Here is a 23,979-nt window from a genome sequence, read left to right on the forward strand (position 1 = left end):
AACGACCCTTCACGTACAAAGGGTATGCATACGCATGCAAGGAGGTTTTATAAAAAAATTTGGCTAAGTCTGCAGAATTTTAATTTTGAACCCCAAAACTTCCGACGCGCATAATTTTTTTATTTTAAATAATTTTTCATCCGTTCTTGAAATGGCATAAACTTCACGGACCTAATTTTCATATTAAATAAGTTTGAAACCATTTGGGGGTTTGGAAGCCAAGTTATGGTGCGCCAAATTTCGGTCAAAAATCAACTTTTCACAAAAGTTACCAAAATCTCTATTCTTCAAAATCTCATCTTCGACCAAAGTTCCTTAACCCAAAACAACCCAAATTCTAACCAAAATTCTGTCATACCCTTATCACCCCCTCTCAACATATCAATGTCTACTTCTATCACTTTCCTCCCAACAAACCTATAATCAACTAACATTATTCATAAACCAACAATCAAGTATTATCTTTATTAACAATTATTACCAAAACTCGTCATGGATCAACATTAACATTCAGTATCCTCATTAATCGTCACACAATACAAATACCGCTTACCTTCCTTACCTTTTTTCCGGCCTCTGGCCCAAAATTTCACGGCCTCCGACCCAACATCCATTCAATTCAACACAACTCATAAACACACAATAATTATCCAACACTAATATCAATTTCATATACATGATCAATTTCCTTCATGCATTCTCTACACACATCAATCCATCCAAACATATCATTCAAGCTTAATTCTAAGGGCATCTACCCTAAGGATTCACATCACACCACACGGTACTTAAATGAAACTTAAACCGTACCTTAGCCGATTTCTCGTAAAGTCCAAAGACACCTCAAGGTTAATATTCCTCAAGAATCCACAGCCCCAAAGCCTCTTTAAACCAAATTTCCGCCACCAAGGTCCAACAATTAAGCTCCCAGCATCATCAATGTTCTCCAAATCAAGAATATTCAATCTAATCCCACAACATATCACTATAATCAACATTCAAGCTTGCTAACCCACAAACCAACAAGGGATTGAGATTCTTACCTTCACTCATAGATCCTTGAGCAATACTTACAAGGAATCAAGGCTAGTGAACCCCTAAACATGAAAATCATCAAGGAATTGAATTCCTCAAACTCTAGACCCAAATTTATTATACCGGCAGAAATAGAGCTAGGAAAATGCGAGTTACTTACAGTTTTGTTTGGATGAAATTGAAGATCTTGATGAGCCTGACGCGTGGCTGCAAACGACTCGTCAATCAGAGCTCCGGATTAAAAGTTACGGTCCAAAGAAGGAGGAGATGAATCGTAGTGAGGGTTTGGTGCTCCCTTCACCATTTTCAGCATGTTTCTCATGAATGGGGAAGAGAAATCCTGAATTCACTTAAGTGCGGGTTGGATTGGGTTGGGCCTTGAGCCCAATACGGGTCTGATTCGCTTGGTTCGGCCCAATCTTGGGTCAAATTCTTTGAAATTAGTGTCAAAATTCTTATTTTAATTATTTTTTCTTTATTAAACCATAAAATTTAATTTTATAATTTCTTAAAATAATAATTAATTTTTTGGCTAATTATTTACTAATTTTTACGGGTTTTACAGTTAGAGGCGATGGGGATGAAGGAGCTGTCCGAGGCAAGAGTGGCGGTCTTGGCGAAGTTAGTGATGATGAGAATTTTGGGGATATTGATGATGAAAATGACACAAATGGAGATTGAAGTGGGTTGAATAAAGAAGGTGAAACGGTAAATAAAGGCAGGACAAATAAAGAAGGTGTTGTATTTATTGTTGTAAATGGAAGAAGAGGATCGAATGAAGATCAGAAGGTATTGGTGCAGGGTAGGGAGGGGATTGAAGATGCCCAAAGGGGAGATGACGGAGCTGAAAATGATGCGAAAATTGGTGACAATCAGAGCTCAACATTGGAGGAGCAGATGTTGGAAAACAAGAGGACTTGAAAATTAGCGGCGGAATCTGGTACTATGTTGTACAACGAAGAAGAAGATATCATGGCTATTCTCCAAGCTCAAAGGGAAGAAATTGCTTAGAAAAGAAGAATGGCAAAACAAAAGGCAAAAACAAGGCGTTGCAGACCCAAAAATAAAAACAAGGTGTGTAATAATCTTTTAAGATGATCTTTAATTCATAGAATGTTAGGGGGTTGAGGGGGGATAGTAAGGTGAGAATGATAAAGGACCTTAAGAAAAAATAAAGACTGAACATGTTAGGTCTGACTGAGACTAAAAGGCCTATAGTGACAAAGTTTGATGTGGCTCGTTTGTGGGGGGTGTGATAGTGCTGGGTGGGCATATGTAGAGGCTGACGGTGCATCAGGTGGGTTATTGTTAATGTGGGATGAAACTGATTTTAAAATGAATAACTGTTATAAAGGGGAGAGATGGTTGTTTGTAGAAGGGACATATTAAAGAATAATTTTCAACTGTACGTTTTTCTTGGTTTTTGGTGCTCATACTAGAGAGGAAAAACTTGTTGTGTGGGAGGAGTTGAGCTATACTGTTGGTTTGTGCCACGTCCCTTGTTGCTTCATGGGAGACTTTAATGAGATTGTAAACATTGAGGAAAGAAAAGGTACTACTAGCCTAACAGTGTCTGCTGAGGACTTCAAGGATTGGATACAAGATATGCACTTGTTGGACTTATCGCTTAATGACCGTAAGTTTACATAGTTCAGAGGACAGTCCTGCAGTCAGATTAATAGAGTTCTGGTTAGCCTGGAATGGATTGAGGAGTTTTGAGAGATTTGCTTAAGAGGAGGACCAAGGGGCTTGTCAGATCACTGCCCGATGATAGTAGAAGACTCAAGGTTGAGATATGGACCTAGACCGTTCAGGAGCCTAGACTCATGGTTTACAGACGAAGGTTTTCTCAGAATGGTAAAAGAGGAATGGTGGGGGGCTAGGAGAGGTACAATTCACAGATAAATTGAAGGCCTTGACGATTCCGTTTGGGAGATGGTACAGAGACAATCTTGGGGATATGGATAGCAAAATCATGAAATTTGAGGAAGAGATCAAGAAGATAGATGACATGGTAAGTAATGGGGTATATGATGGAACAGTGGAGGCAAGAAGAAAGGCGTTAGTGACTTGCTGTGAGAAGTGGTTTGTGAGAAAAGAATTACACTGGAAACAGATGTTGCGTTCCCACCTCGCAAAGGACATGGACAAAAATACTAGGTACTTCCATAACATAGCTTCAACAAGAAGGAGGAACAACATGATTGATGCACTGGTAATTAATGGAAGATTGGTAAGAAATCAAGCAAGAATAAAAATTGCTATCAGAGAGTTCTACAAGAATTTATATCATCAGGAGGAGTCTCCTATGGTGGGTTTTAGAGACGGTCTGGTGGGTATGATATCTGAAGAGGATGCCGCGACCTTAGAGGTGCTGCCATCAGCTGAGGAGATTAAAGATGCAGTGTGGAACTGTGAATCTTCTAGGGCACCAGGGAGTGACGGGTACAACTTCAATTTTATTAAGAAGTGCTAGGACGAGATTGGGGCTGAGTTCACAGCAGCTGTGGTGGGGTTCTTTCATACTTCTAGGCTACCGCCCGATACTAATATAACTTGGGACCAAAGAGATCAATGACCTCTGACCAATTAGCATGGTGGGTTGTGTGTATAAGGTGATTTCTAAGGTGTTGGTTAGGAGGATGAAATCAGTTATGCCAGACCTAGTTGGAGAGACTTAGAGTGCCTTTGTCAAGGGTTGAAAAATACATGACGGGGCACTTATTGCATGTGAAACTGTACATTAGCTTAAAATGAGGAAAAAGCAAGCGGTAACAATCAAACTAGACTTTCAAAAGGCATATGATAGGGTCAAGTGGAGTTTTATAGACATTGTCCTGCAGAAGATGGGTTTTGGCCGCAAGTGGAGGGAATGGGTTATGGAGTGCGTCGGCACAACCTCTATGTCACCAACAAAGCCGTTCAGGATGGAAAGAGGTCTAAGACAAGGTGATCCTCTATCTCTATTCTTGTTTGTACTTGTTGTTGATGTCTTATACAGAATGATTGGAGAGGCAGTTAGAAATGGCCGGATAACCCCATTACTTGTTGGGAGAGACAACATTGAATTGTCACATCTTCAATTTGCTGACGATACTGTGTTGTTCTATCTGCCAGAGGAGGAGACCATTAAGAATTACAAGAGGCTTCTACGATGCTTTGAGTTAATGTTGGGCTTAAGTATCAATTTTGACAAGTCCAGTTTGATCCCAATCAATTGTGAACAGTAGTGGATTCGAAGTATGTGTAGCCTGCTGGGGTGCAAGGAAGCTACTCTACCGGTTAGATACCTTGGTGTCCTTCTAGGAGCTAACCTGAGGTTGGTTAAGACCTGGAAGCCAATTATAAACAAAGTGGAGGAGAAGCTCAACTTGTGGAAATCTAAGGTACTGAACAAAGCTGGAAAGTTGGTGCTCATCAAAGCAGTACTAAATAGCTTGCCGGTATATTACTTAAGCTTATATAAGATGCCGAAGGCTGTTGCAGAGAAGCTTATTTCATTACAGAGAAGGTTCTTGTGGAGCAAGGAGGATGGCAGGAACGGTATGGCTTTGGTTAGTTGGGAAGTGGTCCAAGCCCCAGAAAAGCTCGGTGGATTAGGGGTCGGAGATGCGATGGTTCGTAACACAGCACTACTGTTTAAGTGGTGGTGAAGGTTCTCAAAGGAGGAGTGTCCATTATGGAAGAAGGTGGTATACTCTTGTAACAACCTTTCTCCTAATGCGCTATTATCAACCCATATGCTACCTACTAGAAGGGGTCCATGGAAGGACATATGTCAACTACAGATAAAGGACCAACATATAAGAAACAAGTTGATAACTGGCCTATCCGTGGAGATTGGTGATGGAAGAAGAACTTATTTTTGGGAAGATATTTGGATAAGTGGTGGCCCTTTGAAGGATAGGTTTTCAAGACTCTTCTTGGTTTCAATCCAAAAAGGATTAGTCACACCGGTGTGTGGCTTTTGGGATGAGTTAGAGTGGATTTGGAACTTCCAATGGAGACATGAGCTTTTCCAATAAGAGTTGGAACTTGTAAATCAGTTACACGACACTCTAAGGCCAGTTAAACTAGCTGTTGACAGAGAAGATAGAGTGGTCTGGAAGTTTGATAAACAATGTGTATTTTCTACTAACAATTTTGTGCAGGTGTTGCAGGCAGAAATACTTCCAGATAACGTAACAAGTTATAGTTTCACTAAGACTATTTGGAGAGGGTTAGTCCCTCCAAGAGTTGAGCTGTTTGCATGGTTTGTCTTGATAGGCAGGGTACATACAAAGGAAAGATTAGGTCGTCTTGGAATTATAAATCCGAGTAATAATGTGTGTCTTTTGTGTAATACGGATGTTGAATATGTTCACCACTTGTTTCTTGACTGTGACTTTACTTGGCAGATGTGGTGCGCTTAGTTATTTGATCTTGGCAGACATTGGTCCTTCCCAGGTATGGTGAAGGAACACTTTCTAAGCTGGACAGGTGTAACCTTTAGAAAGGAGGAGCGTAAGAAGTGGTTCATAATTTTCTTTGCGATAGATTGGAATATATGGTTGGAAAGGAATAGGAGGTTGTTTTAGAATACAGCAAAATGTGTAGAGGAAATCAACAATATGACTCTTCTCAACTACAAGGAGTGGAGAAGTCAGGATCCCTTTAGTTGTTGATGGCAATGCCGAAGATAACCTTAGGATAATTTATTAGATGTCTAAAATAGGTGTTATCTTATTGTTTTACAGAGTTGTTCGCTCCACTTTCTTGTTGAACTTCTTTGTTTCAAAAAAATTTTTATATTGACTCAACTCGGTTTGTTTCGGATCGCTTTCGAATCGGGTCACAATAGATCCAGTAACTTTTTAGGACTGAGTCGGAGTCTAATTAAACTCGGCCCGACCTAACCCATGAACATCCCTAATTCTACCTCCATTTAAACTCGGCCCGACCTAACCCATGAACATCCCTAATTCTACCTCCATTTCCAACATGGCCCTCACGTTCTTTTTTTTTTTTTTTTGGTTTCCCACGGTATCCCCCAACCCGGCAGGTCAAGGACTAATCCGTCGCAGTACTGAGCTCCATTTAAGGGTTTGCCGCTGGCCAATGAGTTGCTGCATGCACAAGGCGGGATTCGAACCCCCGACACTTGCTTAAGCGGACTAGTGAGCTAACCACTAGACCAACCCAACTTGGTTGGCCCTCACGTTCTTTTGGTAAACTACCAATTCACCCCTACTATTTGGGCTTATTGATTGGATCCCGCAATTTCGATCTCAGAAATTATTTTTCCCATAAACCCGGGTTACACAGCAAATGAGCCATTTCTAGAAAAAAAAAACACCAACATTGGGCCAAAATTAAAAAAGAAAACGGCCTTCACCAATAAAGCAATTCATCAGTTAACGATTATCATAAAAATTATTTACTTTATGCCTCCTAAATAATTTTATACAAATGGCTTGTGGTGGAGTGTATGCGTAACGGAATTGTGTTGCTAATCATCAAATTTCATGATCGAGGCACAATTCAGCAACCAGTCCAAATGGAATTTCACAATGACTGGAATTTCACAATGACTGGAATTTCAATCCGTTGAATTTGATATATATTTTTCTTTCCCTTTTTATTTCTTATTAGTGATTAGTAAAACTACAAGTTATAACTACAATTAGGCTACATGTGGAATTAGGTGTACAAAATGCAGCGTTCCTTAAAATGAAAGAGTGCAAGAAAATTGAATGTGACATTTTGAGCTCCAACATCAATGAGATCAAGGTTTGCCATCGCAACTTGGAATCGGTTCCTCTTGAACGTAATTCAGTGGCAGTTTTGCCTTTGAGTTATTCTGCTCTGCCGCCGCCTTTGGTGAGCTCACTAAATTCCAATCTGGTTCTTGAATCTGGGACATAACTACGGTTTTAGTAGCAGCAAGAGACTCATAGAATTGATCTTGATCAGGTGATTCCCGAAACCCCAACCAATCACCTCTTCTTTCTAAGCAGGGGAAGTCTTGTATCTTCCTTTTCTGCATCTCATCCTTAACTACCTGAAATTAGTATTATGCAAATATAAGTGAGGGCCAGGGCAACATGACAAAACTCTTGTTTCATGCAACAAGATTTTCTTCAACTATTCGGAGTTAAGAGTTAGAAAAAAAATGCATAGCCGTGCCTTGATAAATCTGGTTCTGAATTCATTTAAATTAATTGCGTGGTATTGTGAATTTCTATAACCATGTTAACCAAACGTCGAAATGATAACCAAATAACTGTTATCTTAGTATAAATTGCACATTATGATCCACGGCACAGCGCTTTTTATTCCCAATATAATGATATCAAGGAAATGAAAGCAACTCCAGTATTATATGCAAAACCAAATCAATGAAAACCAATTCCTGATATCAGTTAATCAGCATGTATTTTTGTTACTAAATGGATGTCTTAAATGACCTACTATAACTCGGTGCACGATGCATCAAAGATAATACAATAGTATAGATCTAACAGAAATTATCTGTCAAAGTATGCTAGATCTATAACACTGGATTATCTCCATGCATCAAAGCATGGTTCACAAACTATAGATATCTGTAAATGAAAATTCCACTAATATGCTTGGCCAGCCCCCATAACTCAAAAGGTTAAAATTCATACGGGGAACTCTGACAGCATCATTCTACAATTGAACCCGTTTCTACATGAAGAACAATTCCCTGTTTCCACTGCTAATGTCCACCTCTGAAGATTCTAAGAATACATTCTTAGGTATTTCTAAGAATACAAGCTGTGCTGAGTGATCACCATTTGTCTCCCATTTTAACATTTTTAAAGCAAAAGAATAAAGCAAAAGTAGCCCACATAGAATGGTACATAAACAAAGCAAAATTCCATACTCCAAGAATATAAATTTCCCATTCAACTTTCCCAAGTTTCCTCCGCACTTATATGTGGACCTAAATATGTGGTTTCTTAACACTCGAAGATAGGGATGTATTATTAAGTTGGATATGCAGAAGCTTTAATACAGAACATCAATCTCTGCCAAAATTCAAACTGACATCACTAACATGACAGCACTCTCCAAACGACCTCCGCAATCAATTTCAAATCAACGAATGATCTTTTTATATTTCAAGTTTTTCATACTATTTCTGTACTAGAAAAATGCACAAAGGAACCCTCTTTTTTGGGAGAATGTATCCGCAAGACGGATCCTGCAGACTTCTAAACTCTTAAATGATAAGTTGTCCAATGTCCACAATAAGCATTTTGATTACATAACATTGCTCTTGTACACAACTTTGTTTCGGAACAGCTATCGTTACTAAAATCAAAGTGACACCAACACTACCATTAATCAATATGCGACCACCGTATACAGCAAGCAACTACATCGAATGTGCTCTAGCCTTCTTTCCTCTTCTTCCCAAAAACCCTCCTCGGTATCTAATCTAACGGTGAAAGAAGGTTCGTCAACTCCATAAAAATGACGCACACGTTTGAATGTGAAACAAGTTAAACATTTTCTAATGAGTTCGTTCACCTATTATGACCATCATCCTATGATTTCTATTCACTACTATTTCAATTATAACCACCAAGGCCAAAAGATAAGAACAAAGAGAATTAAAAAAAAGCAACAAACCTGAAACAACTTGGCATCAAGCTTTGGGGGACCAACCTGGGCCACAGCCAAGGAACCAAAGAAATTCCCCAACAACGCCGCATCCCAAACACCCAAACCCATCACGATACCCGCCGCGAACCCGCCCAAGAAACTGTCCCCTGCCCCCGTCGGATCAACCTGATCCGCAGCAAAAGGCGGCACCTTCAACTCCCCGTCCTTCCAGAACACCTCACACCCATGCCTTCCGCACGTGACCACCACGCAGCACCACTTCCTCGCCTCCTCAATATCGACGAAAATCGCCTCTTCTGCCGAACACTTCAAGAACGCGATCCTAGGGAGAAGGTGGAAGAATCCCGTTTCATTCAAATTCACGAGGCTCACCGTTCCATCTTCGGGGTCGAATGTTCGGATTATGGCCTGCGCGTCGACGAAAACGACGCTGCATAGGTCGAGCATTGATTGGAGCGTCTCAGGGAGGATCTCGCCGGCGACGCCGACAGCCAAGCCGAAGAGGAAGAGGGAATTGGAGGGGAGGTCGGAGGGGGTTATGGGATCGCATGATCCGACACGTTTGAGGATTCGGTCGGGGTGGCCGGAGGGGGGAAGGGAGGTGGTGTCGGGGGTAGCGGAGAGGAAGTGAGCGTGGAAGACGGTAGTTTGGGAGGTTGAGACGACGATTGGGGGGTGGAGGGTGGTGGTGGTGGTGGCGGAGGAATAGGAGAAGTCGGAGCCGACCTTGGAGAGGAGGAGGAAGGGGAGGGAAAGGGAGTGGAGGACGGGGGAGATGAAGGAGGGGGCGCCGCCGAGGGCGTGGGCAGTTACGTGGTGGTCGCGGATGAGGACGTCATGGCAGTAGTTTCCGACGACAAGGCCTCCATCGGCAGTGGTGGGGGCGGTGGGGGAACGGGGTTGGGTGGGAGAGTGGATAACCATTGTGATGAGGGAGAGAAGGGATCATGGGTGAGAATGAGAAGGGGTTTCAAGAGTTCTGAGAGTCCATTATTATTGTTATAGAAGAAGAAGAAAATGAAGAGAGTGAATGAATGGTGTGGTGGGAGAGGAAGAAGACGACGCGCGCCACAAATGTGATTTGGGTGTCAATACCTAGTTAGTTGCTGCCTTCCTGCCTTCCTTCCTTTCTACTTTCAACAGCAAGGCGCCCAGAATTTTGGTATGTCTCTCCCTCCTCTTTTATATTGTTTTCTTTGGTTTTTTTTTTTTTTTTTATTATTATTATCGGCCACTAAAATGGATCAAATCATGGGATCATCAGCTTAGTTGATGCATGTCGACAGTGGTAACTGGTAAACATGATAAAGACTGAGGATATGAAAAGTTAAAATGGTGCGGGAATACTAAATATTAATTAGTTTTCAAATAAATTAATTATATATTTAATATATTTATATATAGAGTTAAATTTTGATGTACTGATTGTGTAAAATATTTTATTCAGTAGTACAATAGTATTCGTTTTGTTGAATGACCATTTACAAGAGTAAATATTAAAAGTATTTATTTTTACTAATATGATATTATGTAATTAAAATAAAATTATTTTACACTAATAATATATCAAAATTAAATTCTTATATATATTATATTTGTGAATGACCAAAATAGCCGTGAAAGCGGGTGCAGTTGGGTATTACCCGCGGCGGAGGATTAACGAAACTCATAAAATTCCTACAAAATTTAATGGGCATCTGCATGTCTTACCTACAAATAGTGAAATTACTAAAATATCATTACTTATATATAAAAGTTATATTATATTATTTTGTTGAAATTATTTTTATTTTATTTTTTTTATATTTATATTAAAAATTTTATGTGTATGTGAATTATGTTAAATTTGTGTTTAGATTATATTTTAAAAAGAGTTTTAAGTGTATCAAGAATACCGGTATTTTAATTATTTTAACCGTTGATTTGAATTATATATATATATATATATATATATATATATATATATATATATATATATCAACGGTTAAAACAACTGAAACACCGGTATTCTTAGTACACTTAAATTTTTTTCTATATTTTAATATAATTAATTGAATTATATTAGATTATATTATAGTTGTGTTAATTTAAAAAATTAATATTTATAGATACTCATGATTCGCTTTTTCTATGAGGAGAATTAAATGAAAACACGTGATGGAAATTGGACAAAAATAAAAGTATTTTTTTAAGAGGCCATCTAGTGTACAGATCAAATTTTATATAGATTTACGGATATTCTTTTTTGCTGCATCTCTTCTTGACACGTGTTACTATCTTTTGCAAAATGGTGCAGGGATCAGGAGAAGGTAGGCGCTCATGGGAATGGTTAGCTGAGTTTGTTGGGGTTGCACAACAGCTTCATGGGTTGGGTTTTTTAGGTCGGGTGGAGTACTTCTTAAAAAAAATGGATGAAACAATTGGGTTGAGTCTTCAGCAATCTTTCATTCTCGCACCATGTTCAGTTGCCAACCGAAGGAGAAACATCTCCTTGTAAGGAAACCCTAGGTTCCTCCACCGCAACCTCCGCTTTCGGGATTCTCATTGTCGCCGTTAGTTGCACGGGAGCTCCAACCACGTGCCTCCATTGCGAGCGTCGTCACCGAAGTGGTGGAGTCTCGCGTTCTATAACCCATAATCCTGTTCCGTCGCTCTTCTCCCGCTCTTCTCCCGCCCTCCCTCGTGGTCGCATCATTCAGGTTTGAGGAGAATACTACACCGGAAATGGATCTTCTCAATTTTTTTAACAATTGAGAGAGTAAAGTGTAATCTCTCACCATTAATTTTATAAGTGGGATCAATAATAAATATGAGAGAGAGAACAATAAAGGGCTAGAGATCACACTTTACACCTCAATTTTTTTTAACAATGGAGAGGATCCATTCCCATACTACACCTCATCGCATACTAGTTCACAGTGACAATTTATTTTGTGAAAAATTTAAAGTGAAACTCATTTTACAGTGGCATAATTACGGTATAAGGTAAAAAATAGATGTTAATTATTTTCACTTAATACTCTAATAGAACATTGCCATTCTTGCTTGTTTTGGTTCCTACTACAATCTCAATTAAGCCACTTCTTGTTCTTGTAATTAGAACTAAATATTGTCGGTAAGACATTGACAATCTGCCAGTTCTGCCGACCTATACCCTCGTAAGTAACCTTGATCATGTAATTGGAGCTGGCGCTAAAGCTCCAGTAGGTCGGAATGCGCCTTTTTCCTTCAAGTGTGAGACAGAAGGGGTGATGACCTCGAATCAGTCTCACCTTGAAGAAAGTTTTCTTGATGACCTCGAGCCGGTACTAGGAGTTCGTAATTCGCCTCCTCGGGACCACCTCCACACAATGCTCCTGAGTCGCAGAGCTCTTGTAAGTCCTCCATGAGTTCGTGGTTACCCTGGAGAACGTGCTCGTGATGTCGGTACTGCACCACGTGTAATGATTTATAGGTGATTTGTAAAACCCGGTCAAACCGTAATAAATTAAATAATAAATTAAATAGGAGCGAATATTGTTAGAAAATTTAGCAATCGGAATTTGATAATTTAAAAGTGATATTTGGATTCAGTGAATTTTTCAGAGTTGGAAAACATAGTTTTCTGCGTAAAAACGCGCACTGAAAATTTGACCGGAAGTACCGGCTAAGATCTATATGCTACTGCAGCTGAGAAAAGTGATTATAAGTAAATAAGGTTAAGAAATTAGGATTTATAATTAGGGAAGATAGAAATTTTTAAAATGCGATTTACAACGCTAATCTTAAAGGTTTTGGCCCAAAGTTGGGCCAACGGACTAAATCAAGTGAATTGGGCCCAAGTGGATCCAAGCCCAGCATATATAAGCTTTAACTTAAAGCCATTCAGCCACCACAACCCTCATTTAGTGTGGTTGTTGCTGTAATGAAAGGAGAGAGGTGAGAAGAGAGAAACTCTAACTCTCTTTGATCTTCAATTCATCATAACTTTCTCTACAGAACTCCGATTGACGAGTCGTTTGCTGCCACGCGTCGCTCTTCTCTTCCTCTCCGAGTATATCTAAGTTTTGTGGTGAGTATCTAATTCTCCTCTGCCCAATTTCGATTTTTCTCTTATATTTCGAATTTGGTTTGGGTTTTGAGGAAATGTTGTGATTTTGGTTGTTTAGGAGTGCTCTAGTATGAGCCATTGGTGATATTCATCACAAAATTTTGCGGGTTAAGGTAAGAAACCCTCAAACCCTTGTGATTTATCATTTTCATGAAACCTAGGTTGATGTATATATGTGAAATTGGTTATGTTAGTGTATTTGGTGATTTTGGTGCACAATTAGGAGGTTGGTGTTGACTTACAAGAAGAATCTCAATTGTTTTGGCTACAAGAGGTACGGTTTAAGTTTCATTTAAGTACCATGTGGTGTGATGAGAATTCCTAGGCTAGATGCTCCTAGGATTAAGTTTGGATTATGTGAATGGTTGGTATTAATATGCATAGTTGATATGTAATGTAAATTAATGATTGGGCTGAGAATTGTGTGAATTTTTATGTATAGTGTGTTGAGAATTTGATGAATTGAATGATGAATATTGGTTTGTGGACTATGTATTTAAAATTGTAAATTTGGGCCGGAGGCCGTGAATTTTGGGCCAGAGGCCGGAAAGAGGTAAGGAAGGTAAGTTGATATGTGTATTATGTGATGATATAAGTGATTGGATGGATTTAGATATTGAATGTGTGAATAATTGGTTTGGTTATTGAATAATAAGGTTTGAGGAATTGAGGTGCGGAATTTGATAGTTTTTGGGTAAAATTGTGTAGAGGAGGTAGGTTTGGTTTGGTTGAGTGTAATTATGTGAATGTAGTTGGGTTGTGGTCATTTGGATGAGTGGAAATGAATTTGCCTTGTGAACATTAGAAAAATTGGTGATTTCTATTCTTGGATAAAAACTAATTTTTGACCAAATTTAGCAGCCCGTAACTCGGACCACAAAGTTTGGAATTCTTCAAAATTGGATTTTTATGAAAGTTTATTCAACGATCTTTCCAACGGTTCAGAAATGGTTGAAAAAGGAGTTTTGTAGAAGAAGTTATGTGTGTTGAAAGTTTGGGGTTTGAAAATGTAATTCTACAGCTTTTTAACTTAGTAAAAATTTTGGAAAATTGTGCCTCCACACGCACGCATGGCTGACATGCACGCGTCAGTCTCGATTCTTAATCACCCACACGTGCGCCTGGCCGACGCGTACGCGTCGATGCACGGATGCGAATGCTTCGTAGAAAATCCAGAGAGTTGTGCGGGTACTGTGCTGGTTTTGTGCGAGACGCGTCATTCTGCTTTTCTGACTCCCACACGTGCGTATGGGCGACGCTCACGCGTCACTCTGCTTTTCAACCTTCCATGCGTGCGCATGGGCGACACGCATGCGTGACCCTTTTTTCAGCAAAAGTTGATTTTTGAGTCTTTAAAGCCAAATTTTAGACTTCTAAGCCTCCATTCTCATCCTCTAAGTCTTAAATCTTTATAGTATGCCTAGTAATGAAAAGAAGTTAGGATATGTGATAACTTATGGACGAAGTAAAGTGAGAATCAATGATGAATGATGAGTATTGATGATTGTATGAGCTACTGAGGGTGATGATGGAAGTGCGGTGTATGCCGTGAGCCGAAGGGCTGTATTTAATAATGATTATTGGCTGGTTATGGGTTATGTTGTGAGCCAGATGGCTATGATGAATATTGATTTATGGCTGAAAATGAAAATATAGTTTTGAATGATTGTTTTATCTTGAGTTCCATTTCTCGAAAGTGCGACCCTAGGGAAATGAAGGAAGGTGAGGATTCCCTTCCTTGTTCTTCCTGGTATTGTAAAATTGCCCCCAGCGAGATGGTGGGAGGTTAGGATCCCCTCCTTGATTCCTCCTGGAAATATGAGAACGTACCTCCTAGGTAGATGCAAGGGTTGTGGTTGCGTCCCACTTGCTCTAGGTTGGTTAGTATAGAGGCTCCCCAGGTAGATGCAAGGGTTATGGTTCGTCCCACTTGCTCCAGGTCAGAGATTGTGATGCTTGGGTAGTAGCGATAGTAATGGTTACTCCACTCGCTCCAGGTTGAGCTTTTAAACACCTGCCTGGGTAGATGCAGTGGCTTTGGTCCACTTGCTCCAGGATGTGGTGAGATATACCTGCCCGGATAGATGCAGTGGCATTGATCCACTTGCTCCGGGTTTGGTTTGCAACTCCTTGGGTAGATGTAGTGGTTATCCTTCACTTGTTCCCAGTCGAGTATGATTTGAGATTGAAACTATCTGAGTCTCGGATTTCCTTGGGTAGATGCAGTGGGTCGACTCTACTTGCTCCAGGTTGAGATCTAAGATTCTGTTGACCTATGTCGTAAGTGTGGCCGGACACTGTGAAAGTTCCAGATGAGCTCGCCCCCGTGAATAAACACCAGTGTGAGTATTGTGTGACTATGATTATGATTGTGAATAACTCGAGTTGGGGATGCACGACAGAGGGACAGTCTAATGGTTAGCTACCAAGACTTATCGGGTTGGCTTTATAACCGACAGATGAGACTCATCAGCCATAGGGCAGGCATACATCATTTGCATATGTTTGAATTATTTGGGTTTGCCTATTTGTTTTGGATTGCTATATCATATATGCTATGTTACCTGACTATATGCTACCTGTTCTTCTTGTACCTTAATTGTGTATTACTTGTCTGTATTGTTTGTGTTTGTACAACTGAGAGGTCCCTCATGCTGGTGTCGGTTGACGCTGAGGGCTGTTCTTATTGAAATGGAATAATGATCTGATCTATTTAAAATGACGATTATTGAATGAGATAATTTGAGCTCCCTGGGTAGACGCAGTGAAGTGATTTCACTTGCTCCAGGTGAGGATATGAAGTATTGATATAGAATTGTTGAGATAAAATAACTGGTGATGGTTTGTCTTATGATCTTGATTCTGATTTGTTGGAGAGTTAGAAAGTTAGGAAACATGAGAAAGATGAATCAGATTTAGCATTCCCTTATAACAGTTGCCTATTTATGGATTAGCGAGAATATAGGATGAATATTTTGTGAAAGGAAGTCTAGGATGCTTAGTGAGTTTTTATTACAATGCATTGTATCTATTTGGCACTTTTACCGTACTGGGAACCCATGGGTCAGGGGTTCTCATTCTGTATATATCTCTTGTTTTTCAGATACAGGTCCAAGTGCTCAGAAGTGAGCGGTGGTTCATCTGAGAGATGGTGAAGATCCTTATTTTCTCTACTTTATATTTTGCTTAGAATCTCTCCACCTTTATTTTGAAAAGCTTATAATATGTATTGAACTCTTTTGAACTTGCCTATAGAGGATCTTATGTTTCTTTGGGAGAGATTAGGAGATACTGTTGTCAACTACTGTTATACTGTACCCTAGCCAGCCTAAACTTCGCGGGACGCGACTAGTGGCTATTTACTTATGTCGTATACATCTATATATTGTCTTTTTCTTATTCTTCTTCGTGCCTTTATCTGTATATCGCTTTCGGCTTCACGCTTTATCTTTTATCTATCGATACGTGAGTGTTACGACTTCGCGATTTTATTTTTACTCTTTTCAGGCTTCTCGATTAATACTCCTTTCAATTATACTTATATTTATGTATTAAAGATCCACCTGAGAGTCGTACCACCGTAATATCATTAACTTATGACTCGAGCATAAGGATTTGAATATTAGGGTGTTACAAGGTTACTACGCCATACCTACAGTGGGGTGCCACTTAAGTTAAATCGTGAGGCCGAGGGTAGGTCCTAGGCCAAAACTAATTTATCCTATACTAAACCATTCTTGCCTAAACCATGAAAAAGGCACCTATGGCACCCTCTGAAAGTTATCTAGCAAAAGAAAAACTAGTTTGGATCCTAGAGGTAACAGAAAACAAGAAAACCAGCATGAAAATGGCAAAAAAGTAAAGCAAATAATGCAAATGAAAGGTCACTTACTAGTAAAAACGAGTATAGAAGATTGCAAGAGGAGGACAACGATCGTTGGAGCAGATTCACAACAGAGAAGAGGGTAGCAACAAAAGAAATGGTGGTTTCAACGAAGGAGATGATGGTAACAGTTACAAGAAAGAAAAAGAAATGAATGGGGATGGTAACTGTAATTGAAGAGGGAGAGGCGCGAAAGGTCAAGGGTAGAATAGACCTTTCCACGCGCTTTCAAATCACCCTTAAAGAATATTTAATGCTCTGGGCATGGGAAACCAAGCGACATCTCAAAGCAATGGTTGGGGGCAACTCATGTACACTAAGAGAGCACTACAAACGTAAGCCTTGCCGTTGAAGTTGTGATTAGAGGAAGACTACTTTACACGAAGACACGAGCTAAGCTAATGCGCCAACCGTCAGTTCTACGACTTGACACATTGGGGGCACTATTCTGACCCAACTCATCAAGAACTGGGGGTCCACCCAACGAACCCGCAACCTGACGGGTCCCCGACCCGCTTAAACGACAAGCGTCCCTCACATGACACAACCTCCTCAGCAGAGGTCTGGACAACTGGCAGAAGCTTCCAGACAACTAGGCCCAAATGAAAGGGCCCACCCGATAAGAAGGAATAGAAGGGAGGGACCTACCCCTCTCCCTAGGTACGTCGCTACAACCCTAATTAGCCGTCTCATCATACGGACTCTTACTTTGGCATCGGAGTGTCCTTCCAGATGACTCCACTCGCCGACCAAACGACGATTTGCAGGCTTGATCCCTCCTGCTACATTCTCATTCATGTCCTGATCCTCCCCTACAACGATCTTTCCTCATTCGGTTTAACGAATAACCGAACAGTAATAATACTCACACGGATAAATTTAATGTTTATTTTGTTATCAAATAAAATCTAAAATTTGTGTGTTTTTTTTTTCATATATTTAGATGGTGTTGTGCCTTTATGTCTATATTCACTCCTTCCTAAGACAACAAATAAATGGAACCTCAACGATCAATCTTTATTTTTAATACCTATGCGGCTTCAAAGAGAGGTGGTTTCTCCCTTTTCAATTACGTTTTCAGTTAGCTTTGTTGATTATTCTATTTAGTATTTATAATGTAACCATGACATATTAACACGTAAAGATATATATTTTTGGGAGGTCCAAGTTAAAAAATGTAACTCTATATCAACCGTACCCTTTGGAAAGGAGCGAATATATATTTCTGGAATGCGATTCTACTGGTTGCTCTTTTCTAAAAATGAGATGGATTCTTTGCATGTTCCTTTTTATTGTGTGTGACTTTATGAATCTATTTTTCTGTTCATTCATTGGGATAAGTTAAATTCGAAGGAAAGTTCCCCCAACTAGAATGATCTGTCATAATATATGCCAAGTTTTAAACAAAGTGTTCAATAAATCAAAGAAAATTTCTATAGAGGGCAGAATTTTACGAGACACAAGACTATTTTAATAAAGCCTATAATGTTATCAGTTTGTGTTTTTTACATTATACGACTAATGATAAATTCAATAATGTCATCTTTTTCTCTTTTACTAAAAATAATTAAATTGTTATATTAAATTATGAAAAAATATAGGGTACTTGTTCGTACCCTGACCCAACGCTAAGTCCCCGATCCAAATGAAAGGCTCAATCCAAAGGATTGAGCCTCATCCCACACCGACCTTCTCCTAAGAAGTCGGTTCTTGCCACGACTCGCTCTAAAGAAGTCAGGAACGAAGATTAGCTGGCCGATAAACACTCATTCAAATGAGTAACTGCCATAAAATCTCTCAACCCACTTCCAGGAGCCATATCTCAACTTCCCTAACATAAAGGGACGGTTATCCACCTTAAAAGGTGGAACTACTTCAACGGTGGTTATTGGTTTACCACTATAAATACACTGACACCCCTCAGGTATCTCTAAGTCCTAATACTCTCTAGACCTGCTTACACCCTTGCTGACTTAGGCATTGGAGTGTCTTTGCAGGTACCACCCCCACTCGCTCGTATTCACAAGTCGGACGGAGGCTCCAAAGACGCGAACCTATTCTAAGGCTTCCCTCCTCAGACGATTGGGCCAACCTAACGAGTCCAGTCCAGTAATCTCCGGTTACCCATCGTAACACTGGCGCCGTTGCCGGGGACCCGAGAGATCAACCAGTAATGGCGGATAAATCACCTGAGGATGGTCATACAGCGTTAGATTTCGAACAAGAAAATCTAGACACCGAAAACAATGACGCAGATCTGACCCTTCACCAGGGGGCCAACGACCAACACAGAGAAGGCACCTCCGGGTTAAAAAACCCAAAGATGAACTCCTCGGAGGGACGCGAATCGGGAAAAGAAGGACCGCCTCATGCGACCGAAATAATAGGACTAGTCCATGGCCACCAAGGTCGTTTGGAACAACTGGAACAGGAGCTAGAACGACAAAGGGAAGCAGAGCGGAATCTAAGGGAGGAAATGGCGCGACGAAAAGAGTTAGAAGAAAAACTCTTAAAATTGGAATCCTCCCTTAGAGGTCAGAACTCCCGAGGCGACCGAGAAGAGTCGCCCCTGGGAGGAGAAGATCCGTTCAGCGAGGACATAATGAGGGCAAAAGTTCCAAGGAATTTCAAAAGCCCTGATATGAACCTCTATGATGGAACCACCGACCTGAAACATCACTTAAGCAACTTTAAAAGTCGGATGTATTTGGCTGATGCTTCTGATGCTACTCGTTGCAAAGCCTTCCCAACCACCTTGTCAAAAGCAGCAATGAAGTGGTTCGACAGCCTCCCTCCAAGGTCGGTCACCAGTTTTGAGGACCTCTCGCGAAAGTTTTTAATGAGGTTCTCCATTCAGAAGGATAAAGTAAAGCATGCACCAAGCCTCCTGGGAGTAAAGCAGGAGGTCGGAGAACCTTTACGAGATTATATGGAAAAGTTCAACAAAGCGTGCTTGGAGATTTAAGACCTGCCCACAGAGGCAGTCATCATGGGGCTAGTAAATGGACTTAGAGAAGGTCCCTTTTCGCAGTCCATATCAAAAAGGCACCCCACCTCCTTGAGCGATGTACAAGAGAGAGTTGAAAAGTACATCAACATGGAAGAGAATGTCAGATTACAAGAGCAAAGTTGGCGACCTGGGCACCCCCTCGATAAAAGAGAGGGAAAGGGAGCCCAAGAAAAAAGACGAGGTCGGTCCCGACAGGCCGAGGAGATATCACTCTTATACTCCTCTAAAAGCCTCGATAGTGGATGTATACAGAGAAATCTGCAATACTGAAAGACTACCGCCTCCCAGGCCCATCAAAAACAAAAAGGGAGGAAGCCGCGGCGACTACTGTGAGTACCATAAGATGTATGGTCACTCAACAAATGATTTTTACGACCTCAAAAATGTGATAGAAAGGTTGGCCAAAGAGGGCCGACTTGATAGATATCTCATGGAAAGGTCGAAAAATCATGGGAAAAGAAAGCGAGATGACGGGGACAGAAGAGACCCACCACCACAAACTCCGAAGAGACATATTCATATGATCTCAGGCGGATTTGCGGGAGGGGAACTCACCAAGTCCTCTCGCAAGAGACACCTTAAGCGAGTTTATCAGGTCGGGAGTGAAGCTCCCGACCTCCTAACTATCTCATTTACAAAAGAAGATGGGCAGGGAGTAATCCCTGGACATGATGATCCAGTGGTAATTACCATGATCCTGGCAAATGCCCATCTCCACAGAACTCTAGTAGACCAGGGAAGTTCAGCAGACATCCTTTTCAAGCCCGCGTTTGAAAAACTAGGGTTGGATGAAAAGGAGTTAAGAGCTTACCCTGATACCCTGTACGGTTTGGGCGATACGCCAATAAAACCACTAGGATTCCTGCCCCTTCATACGACCTTTGGGAAAGGGGAAAAATCCAAAACTCTGAGCATAGACTTTATAGTCATCGACGTAGGGTCAGCATATAATGTCTTGATTGGCAAAATTACCCTAAATCGACTCGGAGTAGTGGTGTCTACCCCTCACCTTTGCATGAAATTCCCAACATATGCGGGGATAGCAACGGTACGGGAAGACCAGAGATTGGCAAGAAAATGCTACAATGAAAGCCTGAACCTGAGAGGAAAAAGCAAGGAAGTCCACACCATAGAGCTCGGCGGCGCGAGAGCCAAAGAAGAGCTGCGGCCACAACCAGGAGGAAAAACTGAAGAAGTACAGGTCGGCGAAGAGGAAGGAAAAAATACCAACATAGGAGCCAACCTAGAGGAAAACTTAAAACAAAGGTTGACAAAGCTCTTAAGAGACAATTCTGACCTCTTTGCCTGGAAAGCTTCCAACATGCCAGGGATAGACCCCGAGCTCATGTCCCACAGGCTCTCAGTATATCCGGGGTCACGACCTGTACAGCAATGAAGGCGTAAACTCAGTCCAGAAAGGGCTCAAGCGGTGGAAGAGCAAGTACAAGCACTCCTAGAGGCCGGCTTCATCAGGGAAGTCAAATATCCGACGTGGCTAGCAAACATAGTACTAGTCAAGAAGTAAAATGGCAAGTGGAGGATGTGCGTTGACTATACCGACCTGAATAAGGCGTTCCCCAAAGACCCATGATGAGCGGATAATTTATACGCTTTTTGACATTGTTTTTAGTATGTTTTTAGTAGGATCTAGTTACTTTTAGGGATGTTTTCCTTAGTTTTTATGTTAAATTCACATTTCTGGACTTTACTATGAGTTTGTGTGTTTTTCTATGATTTCAGGTATTTTCTGGCTGAAATTGAGGGACTTGAGTAGAAATCAGATTCAGAAGTTGAAAAAGGACTGCTGATGCTGTTGGATTCTGACCTCCCTGCACTCAAAGTGGATTTTCTGGAGCTACAGAACTCGAAATGGCGCGCTTCCAATTGGGTTGGAAAGTAGACATCCAGGGCTTTCCAGCAATATATAATAGTCCATACTTTGGCCAAGAATAAACGACGTAAACTGGCGTTCAACTCCAGCCTTCTGCCCAAATCTGGCGTCCAGCGCCAGAAAAGGATCCAAAACCAGAGTTGAACGCCCAAACTGGCACAGAAACTGGCGTTCAACTCCACAAATGGCCTCTTCACGTGCAACACTCAGTCTCAGCCCAAAAACACACCAAGTGGGCCCAGGAAGTGGATTTATGCATCAATTACTTACTCATGTAAACCCTAGTGACTAGTTTATTATAAATAGGACCTTTCACTATTGTATTAGACGTCTTTTTGACCATCTTTGGATCCTGGATTGTATTTTGATCCTGTGATCTCGTTTAGGGGGCTGGCCATCTCGGCCATGCCTGGACCTTCCACTTATGTATTTTCAACGGTAGAGTTTCTACACTCCATAGATTAAGGTGTGGAGCTCTGCTGTTCCTCAAAGATTAATGCAAAGTACTACTGTTTTCTATTCAATTCATCTTATTTCGCTTCTAAGATATCCATTCGCACCCAAGAACGTGATGAAGGTGATGATTATGTGTGACGCTCATCATCCTTCCCCCTTATGAACGCGTGCCTGACAAACACTTCTGTTCTACATGAATTAAGCTAGAATGAGTATCTCTTAGATCTCCTAACCAGAATCTTCGTGGCGTAAGCTAGAATGATGGCGGCATTCAAGAGAATCCGGAAAGTCTAAACCTTGTCTGTGGTATTCCGAGTAGGATTCAATGATTGAATGACTGTGACGAGCTTCAAACTCGCGATTGTTGGGCGTTAGTGACAGACGCAAAAGGAGGGTGAATCCTATTCCAGCATGATCGGAAACCGACAGATGAATAGCCGTGCCATGACAGGGTGCGTGAGCATATTATTCACTGAGAGGAGGGGATGTAGCCACTGACAACGGTGATGCCCTTGCATAAAGCCAGCCATGGAAAGGAGTAAGACTGATTGGATGAAGATAGCAGGAAAGCAGAGGTTCAGAGGAACGAAAAGCATCTCCATTCGCTTATCTGAAATTCCTACCAATGATTTACATAAGTATCTCTATCCCTATTTTATTAATTAATATTCGAAAACACCATTATCACTTTATATCTGCCTGACTGAGATTTACAAGGTGACCATAGCTTGCTTCATACCAACAATCTCCGTGGGATTCGACCCTTACTCATGTAAGGTATTACTTGGACGACCCAGTGCACTTGCTGGTTAGTTGTATCGAAGTTGTGACAAATTATGAATGTGTAATCATGATTACGCATACCAAGTTGCTCACGTGCCAGGAATAGTTCGAGCCTGGACATCACAATTTCGTGCACCAAGTTTTTGGCGCCGTTGCCGGGGACTTAATTGTTCCTGTTTGGCGCCAAGAATCGTCTGAGATCCCAATCCCGGCAACAACACCAAGTTTTTGGCGCCGTTGCCGGGGATTGTTCGAGTTTGGACAACTGACGGTTCATCTTGTTGCTCAGATTAGGTAATTTTCTTTTTGTTTTCTTTTCTTTTTCAAAAATAATTTCAAAAATCTCTCATCTGTTTTCGAAAAAAATAAAAATGTTTTCAAAAATAAATTAGTCTATGGCTTCAGAATTTTTAAGAATGAATTTTAGTGTTTCATGAAGCATGTTGAAGCCTGGCTGGTTGTAAAGCCATGTCTAAATTCATTTGGACTGAGGCTTGCAATTTGTTATCAAGAGCAATTTAGTTGTTGCTCATCCACCTGCTGCTGATCCATGATCACCTGCTGAAGCTTGGCTGGCCATTGGCCATGTCTAGTGTTTTGGACTGGAGCTTTCTTTGAAAGCTTGGCTGGCTAGTGAGCCATGTCTAATTCCTGGACTGAAGCTTCAGACTAAGAATGCAAGATTCCTGGAATTCATATTAAAAATTTTGGAATCCTTATTTTTCTTTTTCATATAATTTTCGAAAAAAAAAATTATACAAAAAAATTAGAAAATCATAAAAATCAAAAATATTTTTCTGTTTCTTGTTTGAGTCTTGAGTCACATTATAAGTTTGGTGTCACTTGCATATGCATCTTGCAATTTTTTTCGAAAATATCATGCATTCACAGTGTTCTTCATGATCTTCAAGTTGTTCTTGGTAAGTCTTCTTGTTTGATCTTGATGATTTTTTGTTTTGTATCTTTTCATGTTTTTCATGTGCATTCTTGAATTCGTAGTGCGTAAGCATTAAAGAATTCTAAGTTTGGTGTCTTGCATGTTTTCTTTGCATTAAAAATTTTTCAAAATTGTGTCTTTGATGTTCATCTTGACATTCAAAGTGTTCTTGGTGTTCATCTTGACATTCATATCATTCATACATGCATTCATTGTTTTGATTCAAAAATTTCATGCATTGCATCTTTTTAGTGTTTCT

At 40.6% G+C, this 23,979-nt stretch overlaps 1 protein-coding gene and 1 long non-coding RNA gene across 3 annotated transcripts; one reads left to right on the forward strand and one right to left on the reverse strand.

The window, feature by feature from the left end:
• Window positions 1-6,626: 6,626 nt before the first annotated feature.
• Window positions 6,627-9,643, reverse strand: MIK (pfkB-like carbohydrate kinase family protein). Its single transcript, XM_016311762.3, has 2 exons — window positions 8,677-9,643; window positions 6,627-7,075 (listed from the first exon to the last, which is right to left on the reverse strand). Exons 1-2 carry the CDS (start codon window positions 9,592-9,594, stop codon window positions 6,800-6,802), a joined length of 1,194 nt encoding a protein of 397 aa, XP_016167248.2. The 5' UTR covers window positions 9,595-9,643; the 3' UTR covers window positions 6,627-6,799.
• Window positions 9,644-9,691: 48 nt separating this feature from the next.
• LOC148550672 (uncharacterized) lies at window positions 9,692-16,159 on the forward strand. Of its 2 annotated transcripts, XR_015892341.1 has the most exons (3): window positions 9,692-9,832; window positions 10,967-11,369; window positions 15,864-16,159. It is a non-coding gene; the product is annotated as an uncharacterized LOC148550672 (long non-coding RNA). The 2 variants fall into 2 exon arrangements; XR_015892340.1 differs by lacking the exon at window positions 15,864-16,159 and having other exon boundaries at window positions 10,967-11,716.
• The last annotated feature ends 7,820 nt before the right edge of the window (window positions 16,160-23,979 follow it).

Source organism: Arachis ipaensis, chromosome B7 (genome assembly GCF_059453495.1).
Source record: "Arachis ipaensis isolate K30076 ecotype BB chromosome B7, ASM5945349v1, whole genome shotgun sequence".
Classification (NCBI taxonomy): Eukaryota; Viridiplantae; Streptophyta; class Magnoliopsida; order Fabales; family Fabaceae; genus Arachis; species Arachis ipaensis.